General features: G+C 48.9%; 1 protein-coding gene across 4 annotated transcripts; it reads left to right on the top strand.

The window, feature by feature from the left end:
- Positions 1–3,338: 3,338 nt before the first annotated feature.
- LOC135520757 (oxidative stress-induced growth inhibitor 2-like) lies at positions 3,339–14,925 on the top strand. Of its 4 annotated transcripts, XM_064946528.1 has the most exons (7): positions 3,339–4,046; positions 10,642–10,779; positions 11,064–11,158; positions 11,330–11,466; positions 11,566–11,757; positions 11,933–12,027; positions 12,194–14,925. In XM_064946528.1, exons 3-7 carry the CDS (start codon positions 11,092–11,094, stop codon positions 13,368–13,370), a joined length of 1,668 nt encoding a protein of 555 aa, XP_064802600.1. In that variant the 5' UTR covers positions 3,339–4,046; positions 10,642–10,779; positions 11,064–11,091; the 3' UTR covers positions 13,371–14,925. The 4 variants fall into 4 exon arrangements, with proteins under 4 accessions (XP_064802600.1, XP_064802598.1, XP_064802601.1 ...); XM_064946526.1 differs by lacking the exon at positions 10,642–10,779; XM_064946529.1 differs by lacking the exons at positions 3,339–4,046; positions 10,642–10,779 and adding an exon at positions 4,065–4,161.
- The last annotated feature ends 22 nt before the right edge of the window (positions 14,926–14,947 follow it).

Raw genomic sequence — 14,947 nt, 5'->3', positions numbered from 1 at the left:
AACCAGCAGAGAAGGCCACCTTTGGTCTGTCTGTGAACAGGGGAGAACACAGGATACATACATAATGACAATGGAGAAACAAATACAAATGAACAATGCAAGATGTCTTTGGAAATATCTTAGTCAGCAGACAAGAAGAAAGGTAACAATTTAAACTTTGAAAATAGATGATAAAGTGGTGGCTGACGCATTTTAGCACTAAAGTTTTTATCAGAGCAAACTTGAGATAAAGTTGTCTGTTTCCCTGTATTCTGTCTCTTCAGCACCTCCACCTGGCTCCCCAAGGCTGACAGTTCTGCTGACATAAAGACAACACATCAAACAGTTACCTAAACCTATTTGTAAGCCATATATTCATATTATATTATGAATATATGGCTTACATGCTGTCTTCAGCACCTCTACCTGGCTCTCACTGGCTGTCACTCTGGCTCCCATGGCTGACAGTGCTGTTGCTTGTGCTGGAGTTGTAGAATCAAATAAAAAAATATGTTCAAGCATGTCATCTTCAAGCTATTGTTGATTGCTACTAAATTATATAAATACTGTAGTAATAATTCCCTACTGATTGCTTATGATCATATCCGCATACCTGCATTCTCTCTCTTCAGCTCCTCTCCCAGCCTCTCACTGACGCTCAGTCTGGTCTCCAGGGCTGAAATAACAGGACAATGTATTCAGAAATTATAATGATTTAATTCAGACAATCGAACAAGTCTCCCAGAGTAGCGTTGCTATAACTTAGAGTGAATGGGCCGCAGGTTGACGTTCATTGGCATGATTCTTGCCCTGGAAGCAGAACTGAGCAATTTCTGCTAGATGGGCCAGCTCCAAAGTCAAAAGTGGTTATTTTGTAAAAATCCATGAAAACAAAAATGTCACTTTTTGGTATTAATTTAAGGTTAGACATTAGGGTTAGCAGTGTGGTTAATTTTAGAGTTAATGTTAGGCTTAAAATCAGATTTCATTACTTTGTGGCTGTGCCAGCTAGTGACCACTCTGCAGAGCTGCCTCCAGAACAAGATTCATGACAAAAAACGCTAACCTGCCAATGGACCGACATGTAAAGTCATATGATTTATTTAATACAATAAAAATCCTCATTACCTGTATTGTCTCTCTTCAGTTCCTCCACCTGGCTCTCACTAGCTGTCAATCTGTTTCCCATGTACCTCAGCTCCACTCTCTGCTCCACCAGGATGGTTCCCATATTGTGCACCTTGTCTCTGTGCTTTCAGCTCAGTCCAGATGTCAAGACCAACATTATCACGGCTCTCCCACGTTCACTGTGACCCTGTAGAGTGGTGTCATTCTCTCTAACCCCTCAACTCTCCCCCTGAGCCCATGTCCTAGACAGACAGAACAGCAACACCAGCATAGCTGGTATTTCCCATTCTACTTCTGAGGAAGGGCAGATAAATATTGCAGAGTTGAAGAGAGATGTAATATTTAACCACAAGAGGGAATAATTGTCACATTTTGACAGGCTATTGTATTCGTCTCAGACCAGTCACCCTTTTGTGGGAAAAAACTCATTCTGATTGGCTGGGCCTGGCTCCACGTGGGTGGGTGTTACTATAATTTAATTATGCCAATGTGCTTTCATTAATTGAAAGCCCTTAATCTATTTTATGAGAATTTGTAAGATTTCTTGTTTGCATAAAATTGACGCTGACCAGTCTTTCAATAATAGGTAATAGAATTTATTCTCGGAGCGCGCTGCCACTTAATCACGTGCAGCAGTTTATATACAGATCATGACGTCATTTCACTGCTTTAACAGAATCCCCTCCTCTCAACCGGGACAAAGTAAGGTGAAAAGTTCATTCTAACTTACTAACACACTCCCAGATAACTTTTGACCCCTCAACATTATCGATCACCACTGAACTGAGTTATAATTAACAGAAAACCTAGGAATGCACTCACTGCCTTATCTAAAAACCCCAGAGCTAAGTTTCAGTTGGGTCAACCATAGGCTAACGACCTTATGTGTTTACAGTCCACAACCCATTTGTTTCTGCCTAGTTGGAAGGGTGTTCATTAACTTTTATTACTCCTTGTCCGTGTCACACACTCCCTTCTTATGAACTCATTGTCAAGTCACTTATAAAACAAAGTATAAGTTTACCTAGATACAATTCTATTTAAAATGGGGATATTGTTTATTCATTTATCCATAATAAATCCATAATAAATTCAACAGTGGGCCTATGCCCTCCCAGGCCCACCCATGACTGCGCCCCTGCCCAGTCATGTGAAATCCAAAGATTAGGGGCCAAATTAATTAATTTCAAATGGAGACTGTGAACAAGTGGTTGTGCTGAGCGTGCTGGTAGGGACAACTTCCAGCCATAGGCCTGGTTGTGCTGGCACCTCCCTGAAGTGAACCGAGGTTGAGCTGGCTGCTCCCATTGTGCAAGAAGCCTGAGGAGTCGCTAATGTAACAGTATAATTTTAAACCGTCCATACCCGGGGGCGAACCAGGGACCTTCTGCACACTTCAACAACAGTCACCCACGAAGCATCGTTTCCCATCGCTCCACAAAAGCCGCGGCACTTGCAAGGCAAGGGGAACTACTACTTCATTTAGCGCTTTATTTAGCGCACACTGCTAACTAAGCTAGCCGTTTCACATCCGTTACAACCCCGAGTGTAGCCAGTCATGGACCAGGGTTGAGCTGTCCCGCCTTAGGCTGGGTTGAGTCAAGAAACAGCATGCACTAGTCGTACAGACTGTTTGTAAGACAATGTGCAAAGATGTGAAGAAGGATGAGGGTGGTTGATTATTGAGATTGAGGCTGATTTGTAGCTAATGAAGATTGGATGTAGCTGTGCAAATAAGCTGGTCACGCTCTATGACCAATTAAGCAGTTCCAATTAATTTGATTTACCTTTATTTAACTAGACAAGTCAGTTAAGAACAAATCATTATTTTCAATGAGCAGCGGGTTAACTGCCTTATTCAGGGGCAGAACGACAGATTTTTACTTTGTCAACTCGGGGATTCGATATTGCAACTTTTCGGTTACTAGTCCAACACTCTAACCACTATGCTACTGTAAGGGATGTGAAACGGTTAGCTTAGTTAGCGGTGCGCGCTAAATAGCGTTTCAATCGGTTACGTCACTTGCTCTGAGATCTTGTAGTACCGGCTTTTGTGGAGCGATGGGTAACGATGCTTCGTGGGTGACTGTTGTTGATGTGCGCAGAGGGTCCCTGGTTCGAGCAAGGGGACGGTGTAAAGTTATACTGTTACACTACCTGCCGCCCCAATATGGTTGTCTGGGCCCATATATGGTATTCCTGCCGCATTCCAATATGAAAGTTGACTACAATATAGCGTCATCAAATTGATACATTTTAGTTCGCTCGTCCGGTTCTAAACGCGCGCTCTTTGCCGAGACTACGAATCTGTGCTCGCGCCCTATAACCTGCCCTACCGGTGCAGCGCGACTGAAAGAGTTTCGATGTGACACTGAAGTCAAGCCAGAGAGGAAGAAGAGAGATGCCCAGCTCTGCGGGAAATCTGTCACCCTCACCAGCTGGCGATTTTTCCTTGTTTCGCATGCACCTCTAACGCTTGCTTGCGGACCGTCATAATACCATAGAAGAAGAAGAAGAAAGATAGGCGGGAGCTAGACAGACCGCGGTGCCGCTTTGTGGACAACGAGTCCAATTTTAGGGCGCATAGACGTGTATCTTGTCAGTATATCCATAGTCTTTGGTCAAACACAGAAACCGGTTTCTCTCTCCTGAAATAAGGACATCTGTCCTTGAGGTGGATAGATAAAAGTATCGCGTGACATTAGTAGCATATTCGGGATTGGATGCTGTCATTAATGGTTAAAACACATCTCATCAGACAGTGTCTGTTCACTGCGAAGAGAGAGAGAGAGAGAGAGAGAGAGAGAGAGAGGTGGTATGTGTGTCATCTCATGAGCTCGATAGAGCCTCCCACCGGCGACTGCATATATACACTGAGAGCGGCGGCCGTCGGCCGTACAGAGGAGCGATTGGGAGATATAGAGATACATCGTACCGAGGTAAGTAGCCTACAGAGCTGCCGCCTCAGAGCTGAGGGATGGTGTTGCTGCTTTCTCTTGGAGGGATGCGGAGAACTAGAGGATGGCAGGGGGTGTTTGACCTAAATTATAGGAGGTACCCTACAAGGATGATGAAATTGTCGCAATTCGCATGTGCGCCCGCGTACGATGGAATCACTCTCAAGATCACGGATGGGGAGAGACAGTAGCATACCCTATAGCAGCCTAATACAGGATGCTGTATAGATTGTGTAGCGGGCCAACATCGCAGTATCTTTTAGGCTAGAGAAGTCCTGTGATGGGCGGTAATTGTGTAATCCACAAGCCTATTTGTAGAGAATGTAACATTGATTACAGTAATAATATACATTTTTGTCTCAGAAATATGACACATTTGCTAAATTCTTATTGTGTTATAGGCATAGTTAGCCAAACGGAGGGTTGAATTAAGCCCTGTTTATACCTGGTGCTAACATGCACACTTTGTCCTCATTCTGATTGTGCACACATTCGTAGGCCGGTATAGACGATTAACAGCCACATTGTGATCCGATCTTCCTGACCACCTTCGGAGGTAGTCAGGCTCACAAACCAAACCATTTAAATCATCAATATACCTGCCTCTAAACTCATTGCCAGGTAGCAGCACCATTGATTTATGTAATCAGTAAATGTCTTTAAATAATTCAATATTATTATTATCTGTCTGGCCAGATTATCTGTCAAATAACAGCTAATCTGGCTACAATGCGGACACAGTGGATGAATAAGAGACATTTTAATACAATCTGTAAACAAAACAAACCATAAGCAGATAGTGATTGGATCATATTGATCAGATCACCAAACTCATGGTGTAAACAAGGCTTTACAGTACAAGAACATAAAACACAATTACAGCTAAATCTGATAAAATAGCTATGTGGCCGATTTATTTCAAACATTCCAGCTCAGAATGCCAGCCTGATGCAGTTGGCTTTATATCAGCACTTTCACATGCAGGGAATACTAAAGCATCTCCACGGTAACCAAATTATGCTTTGACTCAGATTTTTCACGTTAAAATGTATGCCAAACAAAGACCATTGATTTCAAAGTTTAAAAAACCATAGAACTCTATGTAAATAGACTGCTTTGAACAATTTACACAGCAAACTTACCAAAAACACATTTACTGGGAGAACTGTGCGATGCTGAGAGAGAACAGCCAAAGGTAATGATAGACTATTGAATATCACACCATTGATATTCCGACATAGTACAAAGTTCGTGGCACCTGTACAAAGTTGGAACTTGTTATTTTTAACAGCGAATAAAAGTCATGAAAATATGTAAAGTTTTTCTTCCTGTTTAACATTTTATTCTTTATTCCTGTTTACACTTAAAAGGTACGGGCTTTGTACAGGTGCAGATAGAGTGATTTTTGCCCTGAGAGTAACACAATTGTTTATCTGATGTAACAAGTGTCCCCTGGCTTGTTAAGTTGGTAGGGAATTGACCCCAACCCTGGCACTGCCACCTAACCCATTCAACCCTGGTACTGAACCTAACCCATTCAACCCTGGCACTGCCACCTAACCCATTCAACCCTGGTACTGAACCTAACCCATTCAACCCTGGTACTGAACCTAACCCATTCAACCCTGGCACTGCCACCTAACCCATTCAACCCTGGCACTGCCACCTAACCCATTCAACCCTGGTACTGACCCTAACCCATTCAACTCTGGTACTGGACCTAACCCATTCAACTCTGGCACTGCCACCTAACCCATTCAACCCTGGTACTGAACCTAACCCATTCAACCCTGGCACTGCCACCTAACCCATTCAACTCTGGCACTGCCACCTAACCCATTCAACCCTGGTACTGGACCTAACCCATTCAACCCTGGCACTGCCACCTAACCCATTCAACCCTGGTACTGACCCTAACCCATTCAACTCTGGTACTGGACCTAACCCATTCAACTCTGGCACTGCCACCTAACCCATTCAACCCTGGTACTGAACCTAACCCATTCAACCCTGGCACTGGACCTAACCCATTCAACCCCGGCACTGAACCTAACCCATTCAACCCTGGTACTGGACCTAACACATTCAACCCTGGGACTGGACCTAACCCATTCAACCCTGGCACTGCCACCTAACCCATTCAACCCTGGCACTGGCACTGCCACCTAACCCATTCAACCCCGGCACTGAACCTAACCCATTCACTCTGGTACTGGACCTAACACATTCAACCCTGGCTCTGAACCTGACCCATTCGACCCTGGCACTGCCACCTAACCCATTCAACTCTGGTACTGGACCTAACCCATTCAACCCTGGCACTGCCACCTAACCCATTCAACTCTGGTACTGGACCTAACCCATTCAACCCTGGTACTGGACCTAACCCATTCAACTCTAGTACTGAACCTAACCCATTCAACCCTGGCACTGCCACCTAACCCATTCAACTCTGGTACTGGACCTAACCCATTCAACCCTGGTACTGAACCTAACCCATTCAACCCTGGCACTGCCACCTAACCCATTCAACTCTGGTACTGGACCTAACCCATTCAACCCTGGTACTGGACCTAGCCCATTCAACCCTGGTACTGAACCTAACCCATTCAACCCTGGCACTGCCACCTAACCCATTCAACTCTGGTACTGAACCTAACCCATTCAACCCTGGCACTGCCACCTAACCCATTCAACTCTGGTACTGGACCTAACCCATTCAACCCTGGTACTGAACCTAACCCATTCAACCCTGGCACTGCCACCTAACCCATTCAACTCTGGTACTGGACCTAACCCATTCAACCCTGGTACTGGACCTAGCCCATTCAACCCTGGTACTGAACCTAACCCATTCAACCCTGGCACTGCCACCTAACCCATTCAACCCTGGTACTGGACCTAACACATTCAACCCTGGCTCTGAACCTGACCCATTCAACCCTGGCACTGGACCTAACACATTCAACCCTGGTACTGAACCTAACCCATTCAACCCTGGTACTGAACCTAACCCATTCAACCCTGGTACTGAACCTAACCCATTCAACCCTGGCACTGCCACCTAACCCATTCAACCCCGGCACTGAACCTAACCCATTCACTCTGGTACTGGACCTAACACATTCAACCCTGGGACTGGACCTAACCCATTCAACCATGGCTCTGAACCTGACCCATTCGACCCTGGCACTGCCACCAAACCCATTCAACTCTTGTACTGGACCTAACCCATTCAACCCTGGCACTGCCACCTAACCCATTCACTCTGGTACTGGACCTAACACATTCAACCCTGGCACTGCCACCTAACCCATTCAACCCTGGTACTGGACCTAACCCATTCAACCCTGGTACTGAACCTAACCCATTCAACCCTGGCACTGCCACCTAACCCATTCAACCCTGGTACTGGACCTAACCCATTCAACCCTGTTACTGAACCTAACCCATTCAACCCTGGTACTGGACCTAACCCATTCAACCCTGTTACTGAACCTAACCCATTCAACCCTGGTACTGGACCTAACCCATTCAACCCTGGTACTGGACCTAACCCATTCAACCCTGTTACTGAACCTAACCCATTCAACCCTGGTACTGGACCTAACCCATTCAACCCTGTTACTGAACCTAACCCATTCAACCCTGGTACTGGACCTAACCCATTCAACCCTGTTACTGAACCTAACCCATTCAACCCTGGTACTGGACCTAACCCATTCAACCCTGGTACTGGACCTAACCCATTCAACCCTGGTACTGGACCTAACCCATTCAACCCTGGTACTGGACCTAACCCATTCAACCCTGGTACTGAACCTAACCCATTCAACCCTGGTACTGGACCTAACCCATTCAACCCTGGTACTGGACCTAACCCATTCAACCCTGGTACTGGACCTAACCCATTCAAGCCACGGTATAACAAATGAAAGTATTAATCAGTTTTTTAATATATATATACAGTGCTTTTAACAACAAAATAAAGTCACAAAGTGCTTTACAGTAAAAGTTTTGAGTATATCCCCCCCCCCCCCCTCCATGTGAGTAAACTGGCTGAATGTGGGTGAGAGTGTTACATTGGTCAGTGGTGTGGAAATGCCAGATTTAGCCTGCCAAACAGGGGGCACGGCTCTACAATACCCACTGCCTGCTCCCTCCATGACTTTCTCTGGTACTCCCGCCCAAACAGAGCACGGCCAGTGTATGGAATCCTGACACTTTTACTGAAAAGGGTAACACCCAACTCCCCAGCACTGGGTGAAAAACAGCCTGCAGGGCTCTCTCACCCAGGGCTGGACAGGGGAGTGGGAGGTGGAAAGGGGGAGATGCGGGAGGGAGGTGCGTGCTTGTCAGAGGGTAGGTGGGAGGGGAGATGGGTGCGTGTCAGAGGGTAGGTGGGAGGGGAGATGGGTTCGTGTCAGAGGGGAGGTGGGAGGGGAGATGGGTGCGTGTCAGAGGGGAGGTGGGAGGGGAGATGGGTGCATGTCAGAGGGGAGGTGGGAGGGATGGTGGATGCATGTCAGGGGGAGGTGGGAGGGATGGTGGATGCATGTCAGGGGGGAGGTGGGAGGGATGGTGGATGCATGTCAGAGGGGAGGTGGGTGCATGTCAGAGGGGGGAGGTGGGTGCATGTCAGAGGGGGAGGTGGATGCATGTCAGAGGGGGGGAGGTGGATGCATGTCAGAGGGGAGGTGGGAGGGATGGTGGCTGCATGTCAGAGGGGGGGAGGTGGATGCATGTCAGAGGGGAGGTGGGAGGGATGGTGGCTGCATGTCAGAGGGGGGGAGGTGGATGCATGTCAGAGTGGAGGTGGGAGGGATGGTGGCTGCATGTCAGAGGGGAGGTGGGAGGGATGGTGGGTACATGCCAGAGTGGAGGTGGGAGGGATGGTGGATGCATGTCAGAGGGGAGGTGGGAGGGATGGTGGGTGCATGTCAGAGGGGAGGTGGGAGGGATGGTGGGTGCATGTCAGAGGGGAGGTGGGAGGGATGGTGGGTGCATGTCAGAGTGGAGGTGGGAGGGATGGTGGGTGCATGTCAGACGGGAGGTGGGAGGGATGGTGGGTGCATGTCAGAGGGGAGGTGGGAGGGATGGTGGGTGCATGTCAGAGGGGAGGTGGGAGAGATGGTGGGTGCATGTCAGGGGATGGTGGATGCATGTCAGAGGGGAGGTGGGAGGGATGGTGGGTGCATGTCAGAAGGGAGGTGGGAGGGATGGTGGGTGCATGTCAGAGGGGAGGTGGGAGGGATGGTGGGTGCATGTCAGAGTGGAGGTGGGAGGGATGGTGGGTGCATGTCAGAGGGGAGGTGGGAGGGATGGTGGGTGCATGTCAGAGGGGAGGTGGGAGGATGGTGGCTGCATGTCAGAGGTGAGGTGGGAGGGATGGTGGGTGCATGTCAGAGGGGAGGTGGGAGGGATGGTGGGTGCATGTCAGAGGGGAGGTGGGAGGGATGGTGGGTGCATGTCAGAGGGGAGGTGGGAGGGATGGTGGATGCATGTCAGAGGGGAGGTGGGAGGGATTGTGGGTGGGATGGTGGGTGCATGTCAGAGGGGAGGTGGGAGGGATGGTGGATGCATGTCAGAGGGGAGGTGGGTGGGATGGTGGGTGCATGTCAGAGGGGAGGTGGGAGGGATGGTGGGTGGGATGGTGGGTGCATGTCAGAGGGGAGGTGGGAGGGATGGTGTATGCATGTCAGAGGGGAGGTGGGAGGCATTGTGGGTGGGATGGTGGGTGCATGTCAGAGGGGAGGTGGGAGGGGTGGTGGGTGCATGTCAGAGTGGAGGTGGGAGGGATGGTGGGTGCATGTCAGAGGGGAGGTGGGAGGGGTGGTGGGTGCATGTCAGAGTGGAGGTGGGAGGGATGGTGGGTGCATGTCAGAGGGGAGAAGGGAGGGATGGTGGGTGCATGTCAGAGGGGAGGTGGGAGGGATGGTGGATGCATGTCAGAGGGGAGGTGGGAGGGATGGTGGATGCATGTCAGAGGGGAGGTGGGAGGGATGGTGGGTGCATGTCAGAGGGGAGAAGGGAGGGATGGTGGGTGCATGTCAGAGGGTGGGTGTGTATGGGGATGGGGGTATGGAGGCGCGCCCCTCTTGTCTAGTCTGTCAGTGTGCCAGGTCTACATTCCCACTGCACCGGCCGGTGAAAAGGGCTGTAAATATATAAACAGGCCTGGCAGGATTAGAGCCTGCTGGGAGTGATCAGGGGGGATTTCCACCCCGCCGGGCACACAATGGCACCGCCACATAACATAAACACGCATACACACACACACAATGGCACCGTGGCACAACAGACCTGAGCCTCCATAGATTTGATGCATACTGTCTTTTGTTTGGGAAGAGGAGGTTCGTCTAGCCACGGGCTGTGTGTACGATGCAGGGGGCGCGGCGTGGTGGCAGGGGAGGGGTGTTGTGGTCCTGATTGGATGTGTGTGTGTGTGTGTATATGAGGGGGGTCATGACTGTGTGTGTGTGTACAGAGAGAGAGACAGACAGAGAAAGAAACAGAGAGAGACGGACACAATAGCAGGATGAATAGAGTTGTTTTATTCCCTGTGTGTGTGCTGGAGAGTCAGCTGAGCGCCGATAGAGACAGACTGAGGGATGGGATCTACGCTCACATAAAACAACAACCGTCGACGGCCGATCCAGTCCAGTTTGAACCTGTCACACCAGACTGAGAAGCAGACTGAGACGTGATAACTGCAGTAATTTCACAGACCACAACCCTCTCTCTCAGCTAAAAGGCACTAACTTTAACACACTCTAACGGACGACAGCTCTACTGTTGGCCAAGCAGACATTCTCTCTGTATGATTTGGCAGTCCCACACTCACTCTACTGTACCTGACTCACTTAACCTGTGAGAGAATGAAAGACTGTCTGCAACCACCAACCATCTTCACTTTTTTTACCAGTATCCATCCATCCTGTCACCATGGTGACCCCTTTTCTCTCTCTCTCTCTCTCTCTCTCTCTTTCTCACTCTCAGTGTGCCGGCTCTGGCCCTGGCTACAGCCATGCCTCTTCTGGAAGAAACCACTGTGCCTCGAGAGCATCCCCCCACACTGCCTGTGGTCATCATAGGTATGTTTAGCCCTAACCTCTGACCCCTGACTGCTAACATCTAACCCTAACCTCTAACTCTGCCCCGAGAGGCTAGCACCTCTTTGCCATCTCACTTCGCCCGCCGTCATCATTCACAGGTAACCTCTGACATTGCAAACATTTGATTCTCTCCTCTGTATGTCTGTGTAGGTAACGGGCCATCAGGTATCTGCCTGTCCTACCTGCTGAGTGGCTACAAGCCCTACCTGGACCCTTCAGCTGTTCACCCAAACCCTGTTCTGTACAGGAAGTTACAGGAGACCAGACACCTGCCCATCACTGAACAGGTGAACATCAAAGCACTGCATTAAACACACATACAGCACACACACAGATCACAGTTGACAAACACAAACATTGAAACATGATCTGGTCTCTCTATGCAGGATCTGGAGTATCTGAGTGAAGGTCTGGAGGGGCGGTCAGGAAACCCTGTAGCGGTGCTGTTTGACACCCTGCTGCACCCCAATGCGGATTTTGGCTACGAGTTTCCCCCTGTGCTACAGTGGAGAAGAGACAAGCAGCAGCACCTCCCTCACCTGGTGCTGGGCAGGGCAACGCCTGGAGGGGCCTGGCACGTGAGTTATTCCTAAACAGCTTACACCCTCCTTTCCCTATTCATTTACCCCTACACCTCACCCATGGTGCTGGGCAGAGCTATGCCTGGGAAACCTTGAAAGACTTCACCCCCAAATCTCCCCATCCATATGTTCCAATCCTCACCTCCAATCCTCTCTTTTCTCTCTCTTCTAGGTAATGGAGGGCTCCATGCTGACCATCAGTCTGGGCATCTGGATGGAACTTCCAGGGATCAACTACCGAGACCTGACTAACAATGGCAAATGCAGGTACTGACAATGGCAAATGCAGAGAGGGATGGAGAGAGATAGGGAGATGCTGCAATGAAGTTAAATAAATTCAAGACAATGAGACAGCTTAAAATTCCTTAATATGTTAAGGGTTGACTAAAATATATTTTGTTTGACAACGAGTGCTCTCCCCCCACCCCCCCAGGGGCGTGACCAACAACCGGGCCACTCCAGAGGAGATCTCGTCTTACTACCGTAACTACGTCAAGCTGATGGGCCTGAAGCAGAACTTTGTTGACAACACCTACGTGACCTCTGTGCAGAAACTTTTCCGTGGACCCGAGGGGGAGGGTCTAGAGAATGGCCATGGGGGGTTGGGGGTGGGGGGAAAGGGGGTGTACGAGGGGAGGGAGGGTGAAGGTGTAGACGAAGGGGGAGGTGGGGGCCTGTGGGAGGTGAGGGGGTACCAGCGGGTGCAGGGCGACACCCACGTTCCTTTCTGCCTGTTTTCGGAGAATGTAGTTCTGGCCACGGGCGCGTCTGATTCGCCAGCTCAGCTGGGTGTGGAGGGGGAGGAGCTTCCCTTCGTGTTTCACAGCATCTCTGCCCTGGGATTGGCTGTGAGCCGGAAGAAGCTTGGGCCAAACTCTGATCCGGTGCTGATTGTGGGGGCGGGGTTAAGCGCGGCGGATGCGGTTTTGTGCGCTTGTAACAACAACATTTCCGTGCTGCATGCCTTCCGCAAACACGTAGACGACCCAGGCCTCATCTTTAAACAGCTACCCAAGACCCTCTACCCAGAATACCACAAGGTCTACCACATGATGCACTCCCAGACCCACGCAACACCAAACATGGCTGCCACCTCCACCACCAATGGCCTTCCCAGCATGGCCGCCTCAGTCTGCTCCAAGATGTGCTCCAAGCCCCAACACACCACAACTAACATGGCCTCCAATGGTGGTCCCGTTCTGTTCCCTGACTACACCAGCTTCCCAGAGCACTGCGTGGAGTCCTTCCAGCCAGACATGAAGTGTGTCCTGCAGGGGAGCAACTCCCTCAAGGCCTTTAAGATCTCCATGGCCCTGGTGTTGATCGGCACCCATCCCAACCTATTCTTCCTCAAGGGCCAGGGCCAGTACCTGGGACTGGACCCCACCAAACCCATCTCCTGCAAGCAGAACCCCGTGGATGTGCACCCCTACACCTTCGAGTGCACCAAGGACCCAGGACTGTTCGCCATGGGCCCGCTGGTGGGAGACAACTTTGTTCGCTTCCTAAAGGGCGGGGCTCTAGGCATTGCCTCCTGCCTGCTCAAGAGACTGAAGAAGAAAGGCAAGCTGATCGCAGAAGGGGGAGGAGTAGGAGGGCAGTTTATCTAGGTGAAGTGTGGATGGAGAGGAACGAGGTGGTGAAAGAGTTGGAAGGGAGAGAGGAGGAAGAGGCATCTTTATTTAATCGAAGGGAGAAAGGAGAGGAAGGAGGTGGAGAAAGGGAGGAGAGTAAGGAGGAAGAGGAGGGGGTTCATCTTAGTAAAAATAGCTACTATAACCAATGGAGTTCTGAGTTAAAAGGGCAAAGCCAAACAGTAAGTTTTTTAATATTTTATCGTTTGCAGTGGACATGCCTATTTGAACTCTGAAGCTTTCTTACCACTTCTCTGAGAGAACTGAAAACAATGGAAGTGGAGGCAGGCTAGTTACAGTTCATGACCAGGTTCAGCCCACCACCTGTTACAGCTCCACTGTTCTGGTTTCTGCTGGGAAGCTGTCACAGGGTTTAATGTCCTCTATCCAGAAATCCAATCTGCAGTGTGACAATGTTTTTTAAGTCATATTTCTGATATTTTGTAATGTCTTGAGTTTTTGTTATTTGCTCACCTTGTCTTTCATGCAAGTGCATTTTCTGATTTCTCATCTACTTTAAACAATTGTTCTACTATTTCTCTGATGGCCTTCACCATGCAATGGACTGTGAACCACTACAACTCCCCTTTAAAGGCTCAAGGAAATGGAACTTTGTAGAGATAGGCCCATAGCTGCTATAGTGTTTCTGCCATCATCTCAATTCTGAGTTTCTCATCAGTGCCAAGCTACAGACCCCAAGCAGTATCTGGCAGACCAGGATGTCATGGGAATGTTGAAGTAACAGATGAATCACCATCCTCATCAGACGAAGTAGAACTAACTCACTATGGTTGGAGCGCTCCACTTAACGCTTTTCCTACGCAAACCCTTCCACTCACACACCTGACCTGAATGTATTCTGGATCAGATAACTCACTGCTAACTTACTGTACATGTCAGCCTGATTTCAAACAATGGGGCATAAGAGTTCTCTATTGATGTTAGACCATAACAAAATGCCAAATAGTGTGAGGACTGAGGGTAGTTTCATTCATTTATTGAACCAGTCAGTCGCCTTTAGAATGTGTGTATTCATATGCAGTTTATTTCCACATGCAATCATCCTCAAGACTGAAGCTGCTTGCAGAAAAGAAAAAAACAAAACAAATTGTGGAATTGGGATAAAATATATATTGTTGACAAGATCAGCAAACTGAAAATGTATGGACAGTTCCTGGTCAATATGCTGTATTCCAAACTAACCAGCCCTTAAGCACTATATCCAGACCTGAAAAGATGAATCAGTGGATACGTGTAATTGTAAGGTGGTGGTAGTCACTCAACCTTGCCCCCAGATAGACCATCAGCTTATGGCTAATTACACCTACATGTCCAATCTACACAGTAGGTGCCTTGATGAGAAGGGTTAACTAGGGGTTGATTAATAAGAAAAGGAAACAGCAGGTTCCCCAACCCCTGGGGTCTAACCAGGGTTTTCTACTACTGTCTTACAACACATAACCCACGGTCTTCTCCTGTTCACAACAGACAAACACGCTGCTTTGTGCTTGGTAGAGTTGGACTCCTCTCTTGTACAACTCAAATGACTTTTT

This window comes from Oncorhynchus masou, chromosome 29 (genome assembly GCF_036934945.1).
Source record: "Oncorhynchus masou masou isolate Uvic2021 chromosome 29, UVic_Omas_1.1, whole genome shotgun sequence".
Lineage (NCBI taxonomy): Eukaryota > Metazoa > Chordata > Actinopteri > Salmoniformes > Salmonidae > Oncorhynchus > Oncorhynchus masou.
Note: the sequence above shows the minus strand (reverse complement) of the source record. Positions and strands in the feature narration are given on the sequence as shown.

Coding starts and splice junctions, on each gene's coding strand:
- LOC135520757 (XM_064946529.1), top strand. CDS start 4,085: ATGGTGTTGCTGCTTTCTCTTGGAGGGATGCGGAGAACTAGAGGATGG. Junction 11,467..11,565: donor ACCTGCCCATCACTGAACAG/GTGAACATCAAA, acceptor CTCTCTATGCAG/GATCTGGAGTATCTGAGTGA. Junction 11,758..11,932: donor CGCCTGGAGGGGCCTGGCAC/GTGAGTTATTCC, acceptor TCTCTCTTCTAG/GTAATGGAGGGCTCCATGCT.